At 40.5% G+C, this 26,583-nt stretch overlaps 1 protein-coding gene across 3 annotated transcripts in view; it reads left to right on the top strand.

Annotated features, from left to right (window-relative positions):
• The window catches only part of LOC129783151 (small conductance calcium-activated potassium channel protein 2), a 108,111-nt gene that overhangs the window by 60,659 nt on the left and 20,869 nt on the right, over positions 1-26,583 (top strand). For all 3 annotated transcript variants that reach the window (XM_055792989.1, XM_055792988.1, XM_055792987.1), the window contains 2 exons: positions 19,139-19,249; positions 20,773-20,900. In XM_055792989.1, the coding sequence (XP_055648964.1) occupies positions 19,139-19,249; positions 20,773-20,900 (239 nt within the window). The remainder of the gene's footprint in view (positions 1-19,138; positions 19,250-20,772; positions 20,901-26,583) is intronic.

Here is a 26,583-nt window from a genome sequence, read left to right as displayed (position 1 = left end):
GTTCCTGAAGGACTGTACCCCATGGAAGGGACCCATGCTGGAGCAGTGTGTGAAGAACTGCAGCCCGTGGGAAAGATTCATGTTGGAGGTGTTCATGGAGGACTGTCTCCCGTGGGAGGGACCCCATGCTGGAACAGGGAAAGAGTTTGAGGAGGAAGGAGCAGCAGAAACAGTGTGTGATGAACTGACTGTAACCCCCAGTCCCCATTTCCCCTGTGCCACTCAGGGGGAGGAGGTAGAAAAGTAGGGAATTAAGTTAAGCCCAGGAAGAAGGGAGGGTTGGGGGGAAGGTGGGTTTTTTTCTGATTTGAATGGTAATAAATTAAACTATTTTTCCCCAAGTCGAGTCTGTTTTGCCTGTGTTGGTAATTGCTGAATAATCTCCCTGTCCTTATCTCAACCCACAAGCCTTTCATTATATTTTCTCTCCCCTGTCTGGTTGAGGAGGGGAGTGATAGAGCAGCTTTGGTGGGTACCTGGCATTCAGCCAGTGTGAAAAACTTATACAATGATTAAAAACTCTGCAGCTACATATGAAGCAGTAAGGCTCCAAGGACTCAGTAGTACTTACATAGTCAGGATCACGTGGTGAGTTTGAGATAAATACCTCCAGAGACAGAAAGCATTCTTAACAAAAAAGAGGTCAGGCAGGTAGTGTGTGATGGTAGTTAAAACAGTAATGAAAATCTGACCCTTAATTAAATTTTAAAGGCTATCAGCAATATGGCTTTGGCAAGCTGTCATCTTTGAGAAGAAAATTATGAAGCAATGTGAGAAATATTGCTGTTGAAATTACTGGGGTTTTTTTTGCTAAAGGATCTGAAAGATATGAAGTGTGAAACAGTGAACATATTAATGAACATATCCTCCAGACTAAACTCCAAGATCAAAAAGTTCATAGCTCTTAAATATAATTCTTTAAAAACAGCTACTCTTCCAAAACTTGTATAGTAACTAATTAATGTTTATTGTGGAAAAGATGTGATTTCAAGAAGAAAAATTTGATTCCCTAGCATCTAAAGTAGCAAGTAGATTACTATGATCAATACCCAATACCACTGAATTTTTGCTTTTGGATAAGGCCCCTGTTAAAATGTATAGAAGGGAAAATAAATAGAAATACTTATGAATACATGTTTAATTCAGGGAAACATCTGTAAATGACTGGTTACAAGAGTGGTTACAGAGACCACTGAAGAGTTAATGTTGACTTTGCAGAATTGATGGCCCAAGGAGGACTCCTTTTGTGTCTTGATCCTACAGACCAGAGAGAGCCCATGTATGCCCTGGCTGTCCTCCAGCTTTTGCCTCAGGAATTGGTTTCTGTGGGATGGAAATTGGACTACTCAGGCTAAAACCTGCATTGTGCTTCTACCAGGGAAATAGACTTTATGCAGTCTGCTGATGGCACCAAGTTGTGCTGGCTATTAAAACTGAAGTTATTGCTACCTAGAGGTACTGGTTCAAGTGATATGTTTTAAATTCTCCTGGAAAACAGGAAAATCTTTACATATTATTCTGATGATACTAAAGGAAAATAAGCAGTTGAGAATCATTAAGTGAGACAGTAGTCTAATTTATGTATTAGAAAAAGTAAAATAAGCAAAAAAACCCCTGTGAATCATTTGTATTCTTGAAAAAATAAGGTAAATATTTAAAGAATGTGTTCTGTCATATTGAACAATTTATTTTGGATCTTGAAAAACACTTAAATGTGTGAATCTAATGAAAATATTGAAACTGCAGTACAGAGTTGGTGGCATTGGTAAATGCAGAGGCTGTTTATATACTGGCAAGAGAAACTGAACTGGGTACCTCTCTAAATCACCTATCTGGTTTTGTAATGAGATTTCACTAGGAAGCAGTCTATTCAGACCATGCAGTCCATGCAGACTAGCAGACTATGGACCAGGTAGATGAGAAATTGGATAGTAAATATGTTCTCTACCTTCTCTATACATTAATTAGGCCTGCAGAGAGTGATTGATGAATAGAAATATGAGTGCCATCTTCTGTATCAGAACAGGATATAGAATAGATGGGGAGACCTGCACCATTTTTACCAGGCCATGCAACTTGTCTGAGTTTTGGCTACCCACTGAATATGCGGTGGTTATCAATGCATACCTGCCAGATCTCACAGTTCCTGGTCAACAGCCTGAGCTCAGCTACAGGTGGAGCACTTTATTTGTGCCGTTAACTTCAGTGGCACTGTTTATACATGGATAGTATTTTCATCTGATTAACTATTTTATAGAGTTGGGGCCTTGGAGTGTTTTTCTAATTTTCCTTGTTTTATGAGGAGTATATAATGAAGATAACAAAATTGTAAAGAAAGGAAGTAGAAATTGGTAGACATAAAAGGAGAGGCAATCATGAGAAGCTATAGAAATATGCATAATTATTGAGTGTGGGATGGGAAGAATTGGAATGAATGAATGAAGTATTAAAAATATATGAAGAATATGGAGGATATTGAATAGCTCCTGGTCTAGTATGAGAATAGGGAGCTTATTTGTCTATATTAAAAGTCATTACATTTGGAACAAATAAGTAGAAGTAAGATAACATGGATGAGTTACAATTAACTGTTTTATCACAGGATGCACAGAGTAGGTGGCCATAGCTTGAATGAAGATTGCTTTCAATGAAATAGATATCCTGTAGGACAGGGGTCCTCAAACTATGGCCCACAGGCCAGATACGACCCCCCAGGGTCCTCAATCCGTCCCCCTGTATTTACAGAACCCCCCCGCCCCCCCCCCCCCCGCCGGGGGTTGGGGGGGGGGGAAACCAAGCAGCCACAGATGACCTCCTGCCACTTCATCCGCACGCCGGCCCCCTGTTTAAAAAGTTTGAGGACCCCTGCTGTAGGATTTTCATGTTGGCCTTGCTGTTGCTGAAATTGCAATTTAAATGCTTCTTATTTAAATTAATTCCAAAGAGATCATTAAGCCTATCAAAGAAGCAAAAAAATTATAAGGATTTTCTTAAAGGTGAATCATACAGGTAGGCAAGGAGATTAGATGTTTCTTTTGGAAAATTTTAAAGTAGCATCTTTTAACTATTGGATCTGAACCCCACCCATGTAGGTGAATAATTCTTATCAGAGCAGTAACAACGCAGTGTGTATAATCTAGCCTCCAGAATACTAGCTTTTTAATTCCAAGTACTGAATTAAAATTTACTCAGATACAATTGTAAAACTTCTCTTATAGCAATTTTTAAAGTCCATGTGGAAGTCTGCATTTGATTTAAAAGGATTGCAGATCCTTTCCTACACATGCTAAAAAAGCCACCAGAATGAGGTGTTTATGCTGTATGACAAGGGGAACTCTTCATATAAGGTTAAATTGTATTTGCTCATGGGGTTTCATCTCAGACCACCCTGGTCTTATCAACAAATATAAAGAAACATGCCATCTGCATGAGGAACATGGTAACTAGGATAGCATAATTTTGAAACATCTGATTTATGTTGGTAGCAAAATCTGATCTGTAACATCTTTGAAATTTAATAGTTACTAGATTTTAAGAAAAACAGAAAAAAGTAGATTCTAACTTCAGAGCTAACATTGGCTGAAGATCTTATGGGAAGATTCCTAAACAAAAGAAAAAGAAGGTAAACATCAGAATAGAACAGTGAAATGTGAAAATTATTTTATAGAACATATAGATAATGTACATAAAGGTCATAAATTATTTTGCATTGTAATGCCTAGAACATTGTGTGATTTTTAGGAAAAATGTTTTTACACTGTTTAATATTGTAATTATTTGCAGAAACACAGAATTGTTTATTAAACACAAAAATGTGTTTGGAATTATGCTCAAAGTGCTGAAAAGGTATGATTAATATACTGCCTTGTGGGTAGATATGTATGACTAAACTGATAGAAGCAACAATTTTCTGTGATAACAGTAAGAGAATAATAGATTGTATTGCCATTTAAAAGTTTACTTAGAACATTTTGCACATTTATCAAGAACCTATAATATTTTTAGCATTTCTAGCGTCTGGTGGCAAAAGGTCAAAGCAATGTGGTAAATAGTTTTGTCGATAAGAATCTCAAAAATCTAGAACACAGTTCAGTTTTTACTTCCTGAGAATATAGGAAAATATGAAAAGCTTTTCATGCAGATTGGTAGCATTTCAGGTCCACCTCTCAGATATATGGTTGACTATAATTAATTTGACTCTGTGAATTCAATAATAAATATCAGTGACCTCAGGATTCAGAACAGTTTGTATTTAATCCTTCTAACACAATACAATCTAACTGGAAAATCTGTCAAGCAGAAACATAAAATGGAGAAGACAGTTAAGGATGCTTGAATTATTAGGGTTGAAACTATTAAAAGTTGGACTGGTCAGAATTTCTTCAGCTCCTTTATTATTGTTGTTACAGCATATCAATTTGCCAAAGTGAAAACTTTTCTCAGGAACACTTACTTCTGTATTATTTTATGGCTGTGGCTTCTTGGGATAAAATTTCTAATTGGTGTAAAGAAATGAGAACATATAACGATTAAAATGAAGTTGAGTAGCTACAGAAAGATTGAGCAATCGGTCCCTGAGGCAGTAGTGGTTAGTGCAGTGATCTGGAATGCGAGAGAACAGAGGTAAAAGAAAGCCTCTGCTATTTGAGTAAACAAAGTCTTCTAGAAGATGTAACTATATTTTAGAAAAACACAAACACCCTCAGAAGCTCTTCATTTCATCCCAATAGAATAAGGAAGATTTTTAAATGTGAGAGGACAGGAAAAAGCTGTTTCCAATTTAGATCTAATTAGAAATTACAGCTGCATTTCATCAAGTTCAAAGGCAGTCAATTACTGACTGGAATAAACGGCAATTCTCCCAAGATATCTTTTTTCTACATAAATATTACTGGGGATGACTGAGGTACAGAAAAACTTTTGTTTTGAAAACATGTAGCTTGGTTTGGTTCCATCTGCAATAAGTTTGAATTTTAATGCAACAAGTTTTCATATACCTTTACATGTATTTTCATGAAACTTTTGTATTTATACTCTGGGTTGCATGATTTTTCATGACAGATGTTGGACAAGAGCATCCTTGGTAGACATCCTGAAATATTAAACTAATGTTTATCATCAGCATTATAGGCTGTTCTGCCTGCTGATTGAGGGAAATCAAATTTCACCTCCTTGCTCAGAAAAAAAGTTTTTGCATGCCAGGTGGCTGGGTTTTTGATATGGCGACACCTGGCAAATTGACTGTATTGGACCATCGCCACGAACATGCCAAGGCAAGCACTATATACTCACCATGGTGGAAACAACTACTGGGTGGCTAGAAACATACCCTGTATGTGCACATACAGGTCCCTGTAGTGCACATAGGGAAGTGGCTGAGGAAGGTGGTGTGAATTGCTCCTCCCATGGGAAAAGGAAAACCAATTTGTGGAATTGTCTTCACTCAAGGACCTGGGTGTACTTGGTGGGTAATGCAGAAGGATGGGGATACCCGGTGCGTGCCTCAAGGAAATTTAACCTTGGGGGGAAAAATAAGCTGTGATGCGAGCTGTACATTGTAGGAAGTAATGTAGCAGGAGTGACCTGAACCGATTAAGAGTGAGATTCTCAAGGAACCAGACAACTGCAATGCTGACCCAAACCAAACTGGTGCTGGTGCCCAACAATCGAACATACTGATTCTGACGTCCTGAGTACCCATCTTGACATATGGGGCCCAAGTCATAGCCTTTTGTGAATATCTGAAGGAGTAGAGGAAGCTCATGGAATGGAAAAGTAATTATCTATCATTTAAAGGACAGGGGATAGCAGTTAATGAGAATGTATAAATCTGTATGTTGGGTATAAAGATGGTTTAAGTCTGTAGTTTCAGTTGTAAGTGTTGGTAAGAAGGAATGTCAGTAATGAGAATGAAATACAGTGGAATGGTTAGAAGATATATATATGTATATATGTATTAAATTATGTGGGACCTGAGCATGACGCAAATGGTATGGAATAAGGGGTGGAGATTGTATTGGGTCTGGCTGGGTTGGAATTAATTTTTCCCATAGCAGCCCTCATAGTGCTGTGCTTTGTATTGATAGCTAGAAAGGCGGTGATAACACACCAGTGTTTTGACTACTGCTAAGCAGTGCTCTCACAGCATCAAGGCTGCCTCTCCAATATACTCCCCCTCACCAGTAGGCTGGGGGTGGGCAAGATCTTGGGAGGGGACATAGCCAGGACAGCTGACCCAAAGTGACCAACAGGATATTCCGTACCATATAACATCTGCTCAGCAATAAAGCTAAGAGAAAGGAAGAGGAAGGGCGAGGCATATGTTATTTATGTCATTTGTCTTCCAGAGCAACTGCTACACATACTGAAGTCCTGCTTCCCAGGAAGTGGCTGAACATCGCCTGCTGATGGGAAGTAAGGAATAACATATTTTGTTTTCCTTTGCTTCCCACACGCAACCTTTACAATTAGTTTATTAAACTTCCTTTATCTTGAGCCACAATTTTTTTTTCCATCTTATTTTCTCCCCCTGCATCCTGCTGAGGAGGGGAGTGATACAGCATCTTGATGGACACATGGCATCCAACCAAGGTCAAACCACCACATTATTCTTTCTTAAAAAATAAAAAGAGAATGTACAGTTCACATTATAGCCAAAACACAGCACTGTACTAACTACTAAGAAGAAAATTAACTCTATCCCAGCTGAAACCAGGACAGTTTCCCACCAGTCATATGTCTGCAAAGCAGACACATGGATCCCAAGGGAAATGAGAAAGAAATGTGACAGCTGCATCCTTTCAGCTACAGACACGTATAGCAGTACATTTTTTGTGACAACTACAACACTAAACACTGAGATTCACTTCCAGTCCAGCTAAACCAAAGCTGCCAGAAAACTTTCAGCTAGCCACTGATACACCATATTCCTTTCTTACCGATAGCACCCTCTAGGCATATATATCAGTTTTAGGCAGACAATGTGGTTGCAGAAAATGCAAAAATGAATTGAACGACTTTCATAGAATGGTTTGGCCCTGGCTGAATGCCAGGTACCCACCAAAGCTGCTCTATCACTCCCCTCCTCAACCAGACAGGGGAGAGAAAATATAATGAAAGGCTCGTGGGTTGAGATAAGGACAGGGAGATTATTCAGCAATTACCAACACAGGCAAAACAGACTCGACTTGGGGAAAAATAGTTTAATTTATTACCATTCAAATCAGAAAAAAACCCACCTTCCCCCCAACCCTCCCTTCTTCCTGGGCTTAACTTAATTCCCTACTTTTCTACCTCCTCCCCCTGAGTGGCACAGGGGAAATGGGGACTGGGGGTTACAGTCAGTTCATCACACACTGTTTCTGCTGCTCCTTCCTCCTCAAACTCTTTCCCTGTTCCAGCATGGGGTCCCTCCCACGGGAGACAGTCCTCCATGAACACCTCCAACATGAATCTTTCCCACGGGCTGCAGTTCTTCACACACTGCTCCAGCATGGGTCCCTTCCATGGGGTACAGTCCTTCAGGAACAGACTGCTCCAGCGTGGGTCCCCCACAGGGTCACAGGTCCTGCCAGCAAACCTGCTTCAGTGCGAGCTTCCCATGGGTCACAGCCTCCTTTGGGAGTGTGGAGTCCTCCATGGGCGCAGGTGGATATATGCTCCACCATGGACTTCCATGGGCTGCAGGGGGACAGCCTGCTTCACCACGGTCTTCACCATGGGCTGCAGGGGAATCTCTGCTCTGGCACCTGGAGCACCTCCTCCCCCTCCTTCAGCAACCTTGGTGTCTGCCAAGTTGTTGCACTCACATAGTCTCACTCCTCTCTTCTGCTGGCACAGATTTTTCTTTGTTTTTTCCCCCATGCTTAATATGCTATCACAGAGGTGCTACCACCTTTGATGATTAGTTCAGCCTTGGCCAGCGGTGGGTCTTTCTTGGAGCCAGCTGGCTTTAGCTCCATTGGACACGGGGGAAGCTTCTGGCATCTTCCCACAGAAGCCACCCCTGTAGCCCTCCTGCCACCAAAATCTTACCACGCAAACCCACTAAATTTGAGGTGGAAAGTTTCTTCAATGATCGTCAAGTCCAACTCCCCTGCACTGGGAAGGGACATCTTCAACTAGTTCAGGTGGCCCCATCCAACCTGACCTTGAACAAATCCAATGATGGAGCATCCACAACTTCTGTGAGCAACCTGTTCCAGTGTCTTACCACCTTCATCATAAAGAAAAAAAATCTTCCTTATATCTATACTGAATCTACCCTCTTTCAGTTTAAAACCATTACTCCTTTTCCTGTCACTACAAGCCCTTGTAAACAGTCTGTCCCCATCTTTCTTACAAGCTCTCTTTAGGTATTAGAAGGCTGCTCTAAGGTCTCCCTGGAGCCTTCTTTTCCCCAAGCTGAACAACCCCAACTCTCTCAGCCTTTCTCCATAGGAAAGGTGTTCCAGACCTGCGGTCATTTTCGTTGCCCTCCTCTGGACCTGCTCTAATAGGTCCATGTCTTTTACTGGGGACTCCAGAGCTGGACACAGTACTCCACGTGGGATCTTGCCAGAGTAAAGTAGTGGACAATAATCACCTCCCTTCACCTGCTGGCCACGCTTCTTTTGATGCAGCCCAGGATATGGCTGGCTTTCTGGGCTGCAAGTGCACATTGCCAGCTCACGTCTAATTTTTCATCCACCAGTACCCCCAAGCCCTTCTCTCCAAGTCTGCTCTAAATCCATTCATCCTTCAGTCTCTATTGACAGATAAGGAGAGTGGCTTGCAACTACATCAGTGAATTCCCTCAGGACCCTGGGATGTATCTCATTGGTCCCATGGACTTGTGTATGTTCAGGTTCCTCAGGTGGTCTTAAACTTGATATTCTGTGATGGGAGGGACTTCATTCCCCCAGTCCCTGCCTTGAGGTTCAGGGATTTGAGAGATGGGGGAAGAGAGATTACCACTGAAAACTGATGTAAAAAGATTGTTAAGTACTTCATCCTTCTCCATGCTGATTGTCAACGGTTCTGTCATATTTAGCAAGGGGGGGTAAGTTTTCTTTAATCTTCCTTTCTGACCAACATACCAGTAGAAGCCCTTCTTGATCTTCACATCCCTTGCCAAATTCAGCTCCAACTATGCCTTATCTTTCCTAATCCCATCCCTACACATCCGGGCAGCGTCCCTATATTCTTCCCAGGATACATGTCCCTGTGTCCACTGCCTGTGCATTTCCTTCTTACACTGCAGTTTGACCAGGAGGTCCTTAGCCTTGCTGGTATCCTGCCTTCCTTGCCCAATTTCATTTATGTGGGAGTTGAGAGCTCTTAGATTCTAAGAAAAATGTCCTTAAAGAGCTGCCAAGTCTGTTCAGTTCCTTTATCCCTGAGGGCAGCTTCCCAGGGGGTCCCCATTCACTAATTCCTTAAACAACTGAAAGTTCACTCTCCTAAAATTCAGGATTTTGATTTTACTTATTGCCTGGCCCACATCCCTCAAGACTGTGAATTCCATTAGGGCATGATCACTGCAGTCCAGGCTGCCACCAGTCTTGACCTCTCTAATTAGTTCATCTGTGTTTGTAAACAACAGGTCCAGTAATACTTCTCCTCTGATTGGGCTGTTATTGTGGCTTAAACCCCAGCTGACAACTAAGTACCACACAGCTGCTTGCTCACTCCCCCCCACCCCCACTCCCGGTGGGATGAAGAGGAGAACTGGAAAAATGTAAAACTCATGGGTTGAAATAAGAACAATTAAATAACTGAAATAAAGTTTAATAATAACAACAACTGTAATAAAAAGGAGAGAGAAAGAGAGGGGAATAAAACCTAAGAGGGAAAAAAACCCCAACAAGTGATACACAATACAATTGCTCACCACCCACTAACTGATGTCCAGCCAGTCCCCAAACAGCAATTTGCAGCCCCTGGACAACTCCCCCCAGTTTATATACTCAGCATGACATTCTGTGGTATGGAATATCCCTTTGGCTAGTTCGGGTGAGCTGTCCTGGCTATGCTCCCTCCCAGCTCCTTGTGCACCTACTCACTGGAAGAGCATAGGAAACTTGAACAGTCCGTGATTTAAAGCACTACTTAGCAACAACTAAAACATCAGTGTGTTATCAACATTATTCTCATACTAAATCCAAAACAGCCCTGTACCAGCTACTAGGAAGAAAATTAACTCTGTCCCAGCTGAAACCAGGACAGCTGTCTATTACCTGGATTAAGAATTTATCCTTAATGCATTCCAAGAGTCTCCTGGACTGCTTACAGCTTGCTGTGCTGCTTTTACAGCAGATGTCAGGTTGGTTGAAGTCCCCCAGGGGGATCAGGGCCTGCAACTGTGATGCTTCCTGTAGTTTAAATAAGAACACTTCATCAACATCCTCCCCTTGATTGGGTGGCCTGTAGTAAATGCCAACCACAAGGTTTCCTTTATAGGTGAAAATTAAAGACTAAGCCAACAAGCTCTCAAACTGTTCATCACTGTTTTTTAAAGACAGCTCTGTGAAATCAATATTTTTTTTCTCTTACATAGAGGGACCCCCCCTGCCCCTCCTTCCTTGCCTGTCCATCCAGGTTATAGCCATCAATTGCAGCACTCCAGTCATATGATTCATCCCACCACATTTCATTGATAGTGATTAGATCATAGCTTTCGATCCTGCACAGAGGCTTCCAACTCCTGTTTGTTACCCATGCTGCGTGCATTAGCATAGAGGCACTTCATCTGTGCTATTGACCTTTTCACCTTTTTAGAGAATCATAGAATGATTTGGGTTGGAGGGGACCTTAAAAGGTCATCTAGTCCAACCCCTCTGCAATGGGCAGGAACATCTTCAATTAGATCAGGTGGCTCAGAGCCCCATCCAACCTGACCTTGAACAATTCCAATGATGGAGCATCTACAACTTCTCTGGGCAACCTCTTCCAGTGTCTTACCACCCTCATCATAAAAAAAAAAAAAATAATTCTTCCTTATATCTAGACTGAAGCTACTCTCTCTCAGTTTAAAACCATTACCCCTTGTCCTGTCACTATAGGTCTTGGTAAACATGTGTCCTCAACTTTCCTTATAAGTCCCCTTTAAGTAATGAAGGGCTGCAATAAGATCTCTCTGGAGTCTTCTCTTCCCCAGGATGAATGACCCCAACTCTCTCAGCCTTTCTTCATAGAAGATGCATTGGATCCCTCTGATCATTTTTGTGGCCCTCCTCTGGACACACTCCAACATATTCATATCTTTCTTGTAATGAAGACTCCAGAGCTGGACACAGTACTCCAGGTGGGGCCTCACCAGAGTGAAGTAGAAGGGGAGAATCACCTCCTTTGACCTGCTGGCCACACCTCTTTTGATGCAGCCTAGGATACGGCTGGCCTTCTGGGCTGCAAGTGCACGTTACCAGCTCCTGTCTACTTTTTCACCCACCAGCACCCCCAAGTCCTTCTCTGCAGGGCTACTCTTAATCCCTTCATCCCCCAGTGTTGTAGTTGGAATCCAACTCAGTCAGCCTCACACAGGGTACCAATCGTTGCAGCACAAACAAACTAGTAGACTGCAACAAGGCTTTACCACTGGTCAGATTCTACTGTCTGTGCCGTATCACCTTTCTCCAGACACGACACGACACGACACGACACGACACGACACGACACGACACGACACGACACGACACGACACGACACGACACGACACGACACGACACGACACGACACGACACCCACTCCCACAAGCCTCAGGGCTATTTAACCACTTAGCAGAACAAACTACACCTGCACATCATCCATGTCAATCAACCCACTGCCGCTGAGGCAAGGCCACAGCTGCATGTTATCAATGCTAATCAACCCACTGCCTTCATTCCTCTACACCCCAGCCTGCATTGATAATGGGGATTGCCCCAACCTAGTTGCAGGACTTTGCCTTGTTGAACTTCATGATGTTCATGTGGGCTAACTTCTTGAGCTTGTTAGGTCCCTCTGGATGGCGTTCCATCCCTCAGGTGTGTCAACCACACCACTCAGCTTGGTGTCATCTGCAGATTTTCTGAGGGTGCACTCGATTCCACTATGTCATTGGTGAAGATATTAAACAGTACTGGTCCCAGTAGAAACCCCTGAGGGACATCACTCATCACTGATCTCCATTCAGACATTGAGCTGTTCACCATTACCCTTTGGATGTGACCATCCAGCCAAATTCCTTATCCATCAAATAGTCCATTCATCAAATCCATCTCTCTCCAATTTAAAGAGAAGGATGTTGTGGGGGACCGTGTCAAAGGCCTTACAGAAGTCCATATAGATGACATCCATAGCTCTTCCCTTGTCCGCTTATATAGTCACTCCATCATAGAAGGCCACTATGTCAGAAGGTCAGGCAAGACTTGCCCTTGGTGAAGCCATGCCGGCTGTCTTAACTCACCTCCCTGTCCTCCATGTGCCTTAGCACAGCTTTTAGGAGGATGTATTCCACAGTCTTCCCAAGCACAGAGGTGAGGCTTACAGGTCAGTGGTTCCCAGGGTCCTCTTTTCTACCCTTTTTAAAAACAGATGCAATGTTTCCCTTTTTCCCTTCACCAGAAAGGAGTTCTTTCAGCTGAGCACACTTGCAGCTATGATATCCACCACTGCCTTCAGGTGTCAGGGGGATTTCCAGGTGCTGACACTCCATGCAACCTAAGGTCCAGACAGCTATTTCAGTCCTCAGGAGGTCTGTTTGAGTAGAGACATAAGCATAGGTAAGCTCTAGTGCGTTTTTTTTGGGTTTCAGCCTCAGCCTTGCAGTTGTGGCGTATGGACACCATTTTCTTTCAGCAGGTCACAGTCTCTTTATAGTTCTCAGAAAAATAGCCCCATAAAATGTTAGTTCTTTTGAAAGATGCAATCCTTCTAATTCTCTGGAGAACTCAAACTTCTGTATAGGCTTGCACAGCCACCAGTTAGTTGGGATGACTGTTGAGGTTGCAGCCTAAGCCTGATGGTGAGTAGAGCATGCAGCAGCCCACTAACAGGCAAAGTGTGCAGCCCTTCCCACACAAACTGCTAACACCACTCCCTGTTTGCACACCCTAGTCACAGGCGCTCTGTAGGGGACGGTTATATGTGATATCCCACATCCCATGGTTTGAACCAGTCACTGGGAGCCCAACTCCCGCCCGCCCCTCTCGCAAGACCTGTTGCCTGCCAGCCAGTCCCTATACACACACACACAGCCCAAGGGTGCCGGAGCCCCCGAAAACTCCCTCAGATAACCCCGGGGGACATTACAAAACCTCGAGCTCCTCTCAGCACACAGCAGCTACTGTGTTTGGAACTTTACCAAAAAACCAAGTGGAAATGCAAGAGGCATTTACTTTGAGGAGTACAGGTTTTCTCTGAGTCCCACATTTTTAGTGATGATCAAATGCTGTTTTCAGTGTGGCTTCTCTGGCAGTGCTAATGATTCTTTGTCTTAGATTTTAAAAGACAACAAAACCACTCCCCAAACTTAACCTTTTAGTTAAAGATTTGCAAGCACTTCTCTTTGCTTATCACTAAAAGTGGGCCCTTAATGAAATGCTAGTCCCAAATGCTTGACTATTGAAGTTTGAGTCTGAACCTTTGTCATGGTTTAACCCCAGTTGGCAACTAAGCCCCACACAGCTGCTCACTCACTCCCCCTACATGGGGATGGGGGAGAGAAGTGGAAGAGTAAAAGTGAGAAAACTCATGGGTTGAGATAACAGTTTAATAGGTAAAGCAAAAGCCGCATGCAAAAGCAAAGCAAAATAAGGAATTCATTCACTACTTCCCATTGACATATATTCAGCCATCTCCAGGAAAGCAGGGCTCCATCATATGTAATGGTTACTCAGGAGGACAAATGCCATCATTCCAAATGTCCCCCCCTTCCTCCTTCTTCCCACAGCTTTTTATTGCTGAGCATGATGTCATACAGTATGGTCTATCTCTTCAGTCATTGGGGTCAGCTGTCCCAACTGTGTCCCCTCTCAACTTCTTGTGTACCCCCAGCCTACTCGCTGGTGGGATGGTGTAGAGAAGCAGAAAAGGCCTTAACATAGTGTAAGCTCAGCAATAACAAAAATAACAAAAAATAACAAAAATATCCCTGCCTATCAATACTGTTTCCAGCATAAATCCAGAACAACTCCATACTAGCTACTATGAAGAAAATTAACTCTATCCTAGCCCAAACCAGCACAATTATTTACTTTAAACCAGCACAAAAATTTACTTTAAAACAGGATAAATGGAATGGTATTGGAAATTATAAAATCTAGTAATGTACAAAAAGACTTTTTTAGAATTCTATTCTCAGAAGATACTTTGTTGCAGTTGAAATAATATGGTAATTTTATTTAGCCTAAGTTATTTAGGTGAAAAAAGGGCTTCTGCAGTATGTAGTAGTGATATAAGAAAAAAACTGGGTATATGAGCATGAATTAATTGAAATCATGTGACTGATTTTCACATGAATAGGGATATTAAAAAACATAGTGAGTATGATACCATTTAAAAATAACAGTATTTGGGTGCCAAGATTTGGGATAATTCACACTTTATAAGTATTTTTAAGGATGCTGAGATCGTCAGAGGAACCATATAGAAGTGCAGAGCACTGTAACATAAAATATTAATTGAATATGTACTTGTATTGGGTCTGGCTGGGATGGAGTTAATTTTTCCCATAGCAGCCCTCATAATGCTGTGCTTTGTATTAGTAGCTAGAAAGGTGGTGATAACACAGCAGTGTTTTGCCTACTGCTGAGCAGTGCTCACACAGCATCAAGGCTGTCTATCCAACCACCACCACCCCTCCCCCCCAAGGTCAGTAGGTTGGGAGGAGACATAGCCATAACAACTGACCCAAAATGACCAAAGAGATATTCCATAGGATATGAAATGCTCAGCAATGAAAGCTAAGAGAAAGGAGGAGGGAAGCGGGGAACTGGTTATTAAGGTGTTTGTCTTCCAGAGCAAGTGCTAGGTGGCTGGACATAGCCTGCTGATGGGAAGTAGAGAATAAATGTTGTTTTTTTTTTCCTTTGTTTTGGTGCACAGCCTTCACTTTTTTTGTATTAAACTGCCTTTAAATTGACCCATGAGTTTTTATTGATCTTATTTTCTCCCCTCCGTCCTGCTGAGGAGGGAAGTAATAGAGCAGCTTGGTGGGCACCTGTTGGCCAGCCAAGGTCAACCCACCACAGCCCTTTAAGTAGGATTTCAATGTGTTATTTCTGTAAGCTGTTAGTCATTTAAAGAATGAGCATAATTTGTTTTCCTTCAATGCACTGCAAAAAATAAGCACTAAGATAGTAAATGTATATTTTGTTGAAATGCTAAAACAGCCCATTTTTAAATCCTGAGATCTTGTCATATCTCACAAAGCCAGAGGGGTAGCCTGAATCTAGAATACCTTGCAGTTGCAGTAAAGTGTTCTGGTGATAAGGAAGATAGCAGATAGGTATAATAAACCATAGAGGTGGTTTCCATAGCCTATCAGTGACTATGTTCTACTGCTGCAGGCAATGTCTTTCATATGAGACATAAAGCTACTGTCTTTAACAGCTTTTGGTCATTATAACTGCTGTGACACTTTAAACAAGCATGAAAGTTGATCCTAAAGGCCTGGAACAATTTAAAATCAAACTGAATTTCTTTTGTCTGTTGCTCTTCCTCTAGCCTTTTTTTTGGGGGGGAGTGGGGTGGGGGGTGGGGAAGATGTTTTTTTTCTAATATTTCTTTTCTTTGGCTTTTGTGCCACTTTGCAAATAGTGAGGAAGGCACTCTATATTATTCTCATACCATGTTGGCATCCTTGCTGTGAGCAGGTGCAATTCAGTTATGCCATTAAATCCACATTTGTCCCAGAGTGTTATCCTGACTTACTGGGCCAAAGGACTTTTTTTCTCTTCCTGTTCTTGCCATATATACCCAATACACTATTGTATGGAGTAATTTTATTTTCCTCTGACAGAAACCTCCTGCATATTACTTGTTCTTTCCTGCCCTCCTTCACAAGAAGCAGATGAAAGAAGAGTTGTCTGTTTTCTGGGGAGATTCTTTCTGTTGTATCACATAGGATAGGGCAGCTCCTGCCTAGTCCTCTTGTCAAAAGTCTGGGTGCATTTCTGAAGTGCTCAACCTTAAGCTGCATTTGCCATCTTCCTCCTCTTTTGCTCTTCATGGCATGTGAGGAAGCAAAGAAATTGTTATTATCCCATTTTTTCGCTCACCTCATTAGAGAGTGAGACTGACTATTTTTTCCATGAACTTCACTCAAAGTGGGGATGGAGAATGTGGGGAAGAAGGAACAACAAAGCTAGAAATCTTGGTATGGAGGACAGGAGAGAAATGGGATGTGGAAATGCAGCAAAACTACAAGGGAATTTTTTGAGAGATTCTTGAAGGCTGTTGGGCACAGAAACTTTGATAGCTCAGAACTAATTGGACTGAGTCTTAGTGAGGTAACATTAATTTATTGAAACAATCTATCAGTGGAGTGAAATTGGAGACTAATTAATTGGAAACTTGCAAAATTCATTTGGTTCATCAATAAGTAAGTAGAAAGTGCAGATACTTTTTTTTTGCAGACAATATGTGAATAAGGATTTCTAGTGAGTTTATTTTTCTGTTTAGTAGTGGAATTTGAATTTGGAAAGCTAGATTCATAGATGTTCTGGATTTTCTGGAGATAGTAAATTGGGTATAGAGAAGGAATGGAGAGAAATGGAAGAAAGGTGTGTGACTAAAAATCTAGTAACCTTCAACTTTGAACAAGACTGCTTTACACACTAACAGCTAAATGTGGGTGAACCTGAGAGTTAAACACAGTCTCAATATACTTAATGTACTTTTAATTTATTTATTTTTTTAAAGAACCTGTGAAACTTGGTGTGGTGGATTGATCTTGGCTGGATGCCAGGTGCCCACCAAGCCACTCTATCACTCCTCAGCAGAACAGGTAGGGGGGAAAATAAGATGGAAAAAAACTTGTCAGTCAAGATAAAAGCAGTTTAATGAAGCAATAGCAAAAATTGTGCACACGGAAGCAAAGAAAAACAAAAGATATTATTCCCTACTTCTCATCAGCAGGCAATGTTCAGCCACTCCCCAGGAAGCAGGACATCAGTACACATAGCAGTTGCTCTGGAAGACAAATATCATAAATAATGAATGTCCCCCCTTCCTCCTCCTTTCTCTTAGCTTTTATATCTGAGCAGGCATCATATGGTATGGTATATCCCGTTGGTCAGTTTGGGTCAGCTGTTCTGTTTATGTCCCCTCCCGACCTCTTGCCCACACCCAAGCTTACTAGTGAGAGGGCGGGGGAATGTTGGAGAGACAGCCTTGATGCTGTGTGAGCACTGCTCAGCAGTAGCCAAAGCACTGATGTGTTATCACCACTTTTCTAGCTACCAATACAAGCACAGCACTATGAGGGCTGCTATGGGGCTCATCCAGACCCAATACACTTGGTTTAAAAAAAATACTAAAGCAGCAGAATTTTAGTAATGGTGTCATACTAAATGATAGCTGGAGCTGTGTGCAATATATGCTGTTTCTGGTTACCTGATTAATTTTAGCTTCTTCTCCTTTTCCTTAAAAAAAATTAAATATGTGATGCTGTCATTTCAAAGGAACTAGCACCTGCTTGCTTTGGCCTGTTATGAACATGCATGTCTGTGCATGTACATGAGTATACACACATACATACATAGCATAAACCAGAAACTTGCAACTTTCTCCATCTAAGTTTTGAAGAAATGGTGCTGTGTATGTGTGCTGTTTTTAATGAGAAACAGAAATACTATAGGAAAAGGTCATTGTAAACCTCAGAAAACAACTGCCCGAATTGCTCCACGACACAACACACATATAAGTTCTTACACAGAAAAGTAACAACCCCCATCCTGCCATCAAAAATATTCCTGCCCCATAAAAATTAAAAATGGAGCTCTACTAAAATCCAACTGAACAGAAAACATTCCCCTGCTATCTACAGTAACCACCCCAAACTTTGAAAACACCCAACAGCCATCCCTACAGAAAGCACCAAGACAAACCCTACACCATATCCCATAACATGTCAATCCCCTCAAGCCTCAAGATAAGGCTAAACTTCCAGAGACACAGAATAAACAAAGACCACTAACATCCCACCTAAATAAACCGTAAACAACATGAAAGATACAAAAGAAATCCCTAAACTCAACAACCATTCACACTCCATAACAGACGCTGGTACCAAACCCACCACTCCATAATACAGAGACAGATTAGACGCTACTGCCAGGCCTCCTAAAACAAAACACAATGCTAAAAAAAGCACAAAATAAGTCATAGTAGTTCCTGCTTGGCTTTTCTTCAAGGTCTATGGCCTGAAAAACTGTTGTCTCAACCACAGGAACCCATACAGCACATTCCCCACCCCCCAACATTCTATGCATAATTTTACATTAATTTATTTACCCCATATACTATATTAGCTCAGGGAATACATTCAATATATGTACCATACTCAGTATTATGTAGAGCATACCTCTCTCTTCCCCATTCTGTTCTCAGGGGATTGGCAGTCTTATCTTCATAGATAATAACCAATAACTGTACTACAACCATCCATTGGTGTACTGTACATATACTAAAGTGATTAAATACTAAATTTATGATAACTTTATCTTTAGACCTTAAAGAACATTCTAAGAATTCTTTCTTTTTTCGGTGATAAACACTAATGTACTCTTATTTCTTCTTTAGCAATTTCTGTACACTCTAGACAATTGTTAAGAACAGGGTATTCTGTATTTATTTACTAATATTCTGGGTTTTAAAATTGTTCTGATCACCCCCTTTGTTTATGCACTAGAAATGGAATGTGTTTGGATTTTCAACCCCCAAAGGAAAAAAAGCTGAACTTTTAAATAATGCAGCTCACCAATTATTTTGATGCCTTGGCAGTTTACTAGCCTGCAATTGCTGACTTATTTTATTCTGAATTGAAATAGCTGTAGCATGTTTATCAGGGAACAATCACCTGATGCCTGCCATAGTTCTACAGCAAAAGAGAAACTTCTATTAAAAACCCTACAAAATGCAATAGTAACATCTTGGGGGTTTGTTTTATTGTTTTCAGGGTGCTGGGTGCACTGCACTAGTGGTAGCCGTGGTTGCAAGGAAGTTAGAACTTACCAAAGCTGAAAAACATGTGCATAATTTCATGATGGACACCCAGCTAACTAAAAGAGTAAGTCACACTTTATATTCACAACTGAAAAGAAAACGTATGTTAAATTTATTTCTGCATTTGTTTTAAATGGTGTCATACTTCATTCTCTTATTGAACTTTTTCATGGGTGTGTTTTTGCAAGGCACTATGTGGAGGAACTGAATGCCCAGAGCTTCTCTTCGAAGTTGAGGGTAACAGCAGGTTCTGAGAAGATTTTGAGGATTTGAATATTCTTTAGAGAGCCCTTGCAGCTGGAAGATAATTGATGTAACCAACAGTTAAAAGCTGTGAAACTAGACTAATATGTTAAACTGACAAATTTTCATGCAGCATATGAGAAGAATATATATAATTTTAAGGTTTATTCTATTCAGCTATCCTTCCTTCATATAAATCTAAATATCAGTTCAATAGTGTATCCAAATGGTGTTTTGGTATTTCAGACTCATGAAACTCAACAGAAATGAAAAGCAAACAAAACAAGCAACCAAATATTGAGATGTATTTCAGATCACAAATCCATTACACACACAGTAGAGAAGTTTCCTCACAGCCTGAAGATAGCCACATCTTGTGGAAATGCAAGGACTAGAGATCTTAAAGAAGTCTCTAAAAACTGATTCTGCTTCCACTGAAGTCAGGACCAAAGTTCTCCACTGCTTTTATGGTTTCAAGGCTGGGAGCTCCTGCTGGGAAGAGCCACTGCATAGCATTCCTAACATGTCTTTACCTATATATTGGGTTACCTCTGACACTGCAGTGACTGGCATGATAGCCAGATGGGAGAGAAAATACAGATCAATAACAAGAACTGTTTGCCTGTGCAAGTAGCCTAGTAATTCTGTCATTAATCAACATTGCATTGAAATTCCTTGTCTATTGCTTTCAAGTATTCTTGGGAATATTGGAGGGCCTAGGAAGGAACTTTAGGTATTCTTATGTTAAACATTTTATAGAAAGCCTCATTTTAAAAAAAATCAAAGCACTCATAAAATAGAATACTGGGTACATTTATTGACAAGTTGGTTTTTCATCTCCTCTAAGAATGATAAGAAAGAAACCAGAATAAGGAAAAATATAAAAACCAAAACAAACAAAAAACCTAAGAGCTCTGAAAATTTATAAAACTGTTAAATAGCTAAGAGAAACAAAGGTAATAATGATACAACAGGAAAGAGAAATGTTACGGTCCTATAAAATGCATCTAGATAATTGCCATACAGATAAGAAATTAATAATCCTTCACTGTAATTTATATTGTCATAAACAACAAGTGGTCCTAACTCTTTTCAAAAGGGAGAAGTAATTTCCAGATGCAAAGAGAGCTTGTCCCAATATCACTTTTATAAACAACATGGAAATTGCTCAGCAATCCCTTTGGTCTGATAACAGCTTTCTGACCTCACTGCTGCAGCTTCTTCATGTACCCACTTACCACAGTTAGGCAGTCTTAAGTGCTTTAGAAAGACGTTAAATTAGAAAAGATAAAAAAGAACATAATACTATTTTTGTCAGCCTGGTGTTTTTCTTTTACAAAACAGGTGAAAAATGCAGCAGCCAATGTACTCAGGGAAACATGGTTAATTTATAAAAGTACAAAGCTGGTTAAAAAGATAGACCATGCGAAAGTAAGGAAGCATCAACGAAAATTCTTGCAAGCTATTCATCAGTAAGTACAATTTTACTTCATTCTCCCTGTCCAATCACTCTCTCTCTCCTCCCCTCTCGTTATCTTTTCTTATTCTCTCTTTCTTGTTCTCATTCTGCCTCTTGTTCTCTCTCATTCCCTTGCTGTATCTCTTCCTATTTCTCTCTCATTTCCCCTTTTGCTCTTTCACTCATTCTCATTCTCTTTTTTATTTTCTTGTTCTCTCTTGCTCTCTCCCCCCCTCTATCCATCTCTGTTTTTTCTGTCTAAATATCTCTTTTTTTCTCTTTCTCATTCTCTCTCATTCTTTATTGTTCTGTATTTTTGCTCCTTTTTCTTTCTCTCTTTCTTCCCCTCTCTCCCTTTTTATCTGTCTCCATCTCTCATGTGCCCCCCTTCATTCTCTCTCCCCCTTCCCCATCTTGCTCTCTCTCCCCCCCTTTCTCCATTTAATTATCTCTGTTTAATTCCCTCTCTCTCTCTCTCCCCCTCCCCCTGGCTCTATGTTTCTTTCTGACAAAACCCCGTGCTCTTCCCTCCCACAGCTCTCTCCTTCACATTGTCTCGTGTTCTGTTTCTTGGCTTCTCTCAATTTCTTGTTCTCTCTCTCCCTCTTCCTCTTTGTTCCTCCTTCTCCCCTCTTTTCTGTCTCTTTTTCTTCCTCTCTTGCCCACTTCTCTCCCCCTTCCCTCATCATCACTCATTCTTTATTGGTCTCGCTGTCTCTGTCTTTTCTCTTTTGCTTTCTTGCTCTCTTGTGCTCTCTCTCTCTCTCTCTCTCACACACACACACATTTTCCCTCTCTTCTTTTCTTTCTCTTGCACATGCTCTTCCTCCTCTTTGCATGCTCTTCCTCTCTTGCACACACTCTCCTTCCCTCACACATGCACCTCCTCCCTTCCTAGAATTGTGCTCTTGAGTTTGAGTTTTCTTTTTCTTTCAGAGTAAGACAAAGATAAGGTTTTACTGTAGTATCTATTTAGAAAAGAAAATACTCTGGTTATGTGCAGCACAGGGTAATGCAGAATTGTTGAGAGTGTTTGTAGGAGTTTTCTAAGTCACAACCAGATAAAATTGTACAGTGATTCAGTTAGTCTTCCTTGGACTACACTGGGAGAAATAAAAATACTTTTGTCTCTAGCAGCCACAGACTCGTCATAAGGAATATCCAGGATCCACGCTGATATTTGTCTGTTCTATATGAGATGCCTATCCAGCCTATGGCAACCTTTTCTATGACCTGTGAAATGGGTTTTCCGTGACATACTGGGGAGATGTAGACTGATTAAGGTTCATTTTGAACTGGTGTTTTGATAATTTTGAAGTATGGATATGTGTGTGACCCAGGCTGTGAGGAGAGCTGGGGGCAGCATCCAGCTGACCCACCTACATTCCTGAAAATGATTCCTATGTGTCATCTTGCATAAAAGAGAGGAAGGGAAGGCTAGGTTATCAAATTTCCTGTTAGTAAATTGAAGATATCATTGGTTCTCTGTCTCATAGCAATGTTGTAAGGACTCAGTAGCTAAGCTTTGAAGACATGAAACATTCTACAAACCTTAATTTCTTTATCATATTTAGCAAACTTTCAGGGTTAAATGTTATTGTGCTCTTTTAGAAAAACTTGATACAGTAGAGTCCACAAAAGCTGAGGTATTTTTGGGTAGATAAAAAGGTTTTTTTATCAGTTCTGTCATCCTGCTTAGCTTAAAGGATTGGGAGGGTGAGAAGAGTGGTAGGGGTTGTGGGGTAGAAGATGGCATGTTCTGTATGTCCTTTGCTGGACTTGAATCCCTGATTGCAAAGGTTACTCCATAGCATTTTAACCTTGCTATTTATTTTATGTGTGTGTGTGTGTGCATGTACATACACTTGTGCATGAAAAGAGGGATCTAAATTAAAAAGTATAGGAGGTTTGATCTGCAGCTTTAGATATTCACCCCCAAAGAGCTTCACAAGATGTAAAGTGATAGTCTGCATCTACCTTAAATATTTATTAATTGGGGGGTGGGGGTGGGGGGGTGGGGGTGGAGAAGGTGGCACCAGTCATATTTTCCTAGCTGTACCAGCCAAACTTTAAACATCTATGTTAATAATACATTTCCCTCTGTCCTTTAGCACTTTGCTTCCCATTCCAAAACTTGTTGTATTTAATCAAGAAAATTGGATAATTTTCTCAGTATGCTGAGGAATGGGCCATGGATAGAAACATTGCTCTAACAGTCTTCTTTCTTCCAGCTTCAGAAGAGTATTGTGTACAATTTGTTTTCTCTCCCCTTGTATCTTTGAACTTTTCTCAAGGGAACAAGGGACTTCATAGTAGCAAATGGCTCTCTTCCATCTTTCTGAATTCTTAAGTTTTTTTGTTGGTTCCCCTCCCTCACCTTCCCAGTCATTGGGCTGGAGACAGGAATAAAAGGTGTGAAGTTTCAAGGCCAATTTTATACAAGAAATCAGAGTAATGTCTCAAAGACACAATCACATCCCTAAAAGGTCTAAAAAATAGTCTGTGACTGCTACCTTCAGCTGGTCTCAGTCTTTTCTTTCTTCTTCATGCATATTTAATAAGACGAAGGTGAAATCAGTACTCTAAACAATAATATTAGAAGACATTTTATATATTGTATAAAGAAGAAAATCTGAAGGGGAAAATTAATGGGAAGGTTTGAAGGTACCATGATTTCCCTCATCATGAACATGAGAGAATTAGATTCTAAATGTGGTCGCTACTGACTGGAAGCAATAGCAACTCCATAGAACTTTTCACCTGCTGAACAGAGCCCACTGTGCTCATTCAGTTGTTTTAGTATATTTTACAGTTTGTCTTCTTCTGTTTTGTCTTTTTCTTTCAACAAAATGAAAATAGAGCTCGGAAGTAAGTTGTATGAGCTGTTCCTTCCTAAATTTGCCAAATTTACCTCTGTCTGCATGCAAAAAATAGTCGTTGTTAACTTCAATGGTCTGATTGCTGCCATGGAAACACAATCCAGAATCATGATCTTGTGCCATGATAAGTGAAGTTCATAAAATCAAATGTTTCATATTTCTTTGTAATGTATTTAAGAACAAAAGTCTGCCATTTTTATTTTAATCTGGCTGCTGCAGCTAAAAATTTACCATTACCTAGAGATATATGTTTTCCAGTCTGTGCCAGGTTTTGGATTGGTTACCATTAGGTATTATCACATTGATGTCAGCTGGTACTTTTTTTTATTTCTACAATAAAAATGGATTGCTCAAAATTTTAAAATTTGGCATACTAACTGGAAAATAGATGTTTCAGAAAAAATATTAAGAAAAGCAGAAAAATTCTACATATTCTACAAATTGTTTGAGAGAGTACTCACCAAAACACTAGGATTATCATTCTCTAGTCAAATCATTACATGCTTATATCTGAGTAAATATTTTGTTCTGGGACAGAAATGATAAAACTCATTACTTTGGAGGCTCCTCCATAATATTTGCTTTAGAATACCTGCCGCTTGCAGCCTCTGAAAGCATTATTTCTATAAACTGCATTTACATTGTGCTCTGAAGTAAGCCTCCAGGGGAAGAAGAATGTATGACATTCCAGTAACAAGCTGCTGGAATTTCAATTTTATATGAACAATTCATTTCTACCTTAACAGAGTTATTCCCACATATTAAGAAAATTACTTCACAGCATTCTTTTTCATGGAGGTTAGCCTAGATGTGAAAGGCAAATGTATGGTAACTAAATATCTGACACAAACTTCTGATTTTGGAGTATCTCCCCAAAGGCTTTTATTTAAAAAAATTGTAAAAAAAACCCCAAATTGATACATTGTTGAACTTAACAGTCTTCATCTGCTCAGAATTTAAGTGGTAATTTGTATCCATTTCCCCCAGTTTAGTTTGGAAAAATAAATATCCCTGAACAGGACTCTTTCCCAGCAATTCTGCATCCAGGTTAAAATAATTTATACCAGTTTTGAAAACATCAAGATATTTGAGATGAACAGATTGGTTGGCTTCCAGGAGTTTAAGGGAATAATCCTGATCCTGTTACCGAAATCTCGGAATGAAGAACTTATTGACACCAACGTGATGTAGATAAGCAGACACTTCTTTATTAACGGCCGGGTGCGAGTGAGTCTTCTCACGATCAACGCACACCAAGTTTCAAAATCAGACACCATATATAGAACTTATTCATACATATTCATTAAGTATTCATGCATAACCATGATATTTCCCGTAAATCATTAACATATTCTCCTCCTATATCCGATTCTGCGCAGTAGAGCTTAGAAAGGTCTAGAAATGGGTCTGGGGTACAATTTGGGTAGGTGGTATATGAGTCGGTGGTCGCGATCTCCCCCTGCCAGAATTGCCTTTTACTAAAGTTCAGGGTTTCTTGGCAGGTAACCACAAGCTGTTCCAGTCGACTCTCCCCAGTTTCCATTAATCTTATATTCTGACATTTCAATACACTTTCTACATACAGAAGACTAGTCAAATACAAAGAAACCTTTCAAACCCTAAATTTATTACCTAAGTTTTAACAATGATTCTAGCCCATTCTTCTGGCCTTGGTACGGGATGTACAGAGGATCTCATAGCAGCTTTTACTATATAACTATAAGTTTCATTAAAATATATTTCTTATCCTTCTATATTTCTATTTTATAAAATGATTTTATAAAATCAAATAATCAATCCAATAAAGTCAATCAATCTTAACTTATTAGCAAATCTGTAACAATCCAACTAAAGGCATTGGAAGTTTTGTCATTAATTTAAATAGGGTCAGAATTTCATCCCCCATATTCAAAACTGTCATGGTTTAAACCCCAGCTAGCAACCAAGTGCCATGCAGCTGCTCACTCACTCCCCGCCCCACCCGGATGCGATGGAGAGGAGAATCAGGAAAAAGGTAAAACTCAAGGGTTGAGATAAGAAAAATTTAATAATTCAAATAAAATAAAATTATATCAATACTTCTACTACTACTAATAACTACAATAACAACGACAACAACAATAATAATAATAATAATAGGGAAGGGGAGAGGAATAAAATCCAAAGGGAAGGGAAAAACACCCAAAAAATGCACAATACAATTGCTCACCACCCGCTGAACGATGCCCAGCCAGTCCCAAACAACAATTGACAGGCCCCAGCCAACTCCCCCCAGTTTACATACTGAGCATGATATTCTATGATATGGAATATCCCTTTGGCTAGTTCAGGCCAGCTATCCTAGCTGTGTCCCCTCCCAATTTCTTGTGCCCCTCCAGCATTCTTGCTGGCAGGGCCCAAGAAACTGAAAAGTCCTTGACTTAGTATAAACATTACCTAGCAACACCTAAAAACATCAGTGTGTTATCAATGTTGTTCTCACACCAAATAAAAACCACAGCACTGCACCAGCTACTAGAGAAGAAAATTAACTCTATCCCAGCTGAACCCAGGACAGTATTCACCCCTTATTCCATACCATTCACATCAGGCCACATTTTCCAATACACAGTCACCTTTCTTGTCTTTTACTATAAACACACAGATATCATTCCCTTAGTCTATGGACCATCCCTCTAAAAATCCATTGAGTTCATTTAGTCCATGATGTCGGGCTCCATCCATCATAAGTCTTTCAAGTCAGGAAAGATGGTGCGAGGTGTTGGATTGGTCCATGTTGAAGCCAGTTCTGATTCTATCACTGCCGCACTGATTCAG

Source organism: Falco peregrinus, chromosome W (assembly GCF_023634155.1).
Source record: "Falco peregrinus isolate bFalPer1 chromosome W, bFalPer1.pri, whole genome shotgun sequence".
Taxonomy (NCBI): domain Eukaryota; kingdom Metazoa; phylum Chordata; class Aves; order Falconiformes; family Falconidae; genus Falco; species Falco peregrinus.
This window is presented reverse-complemented; position numbering and strand designations above follow the sequence as displayed.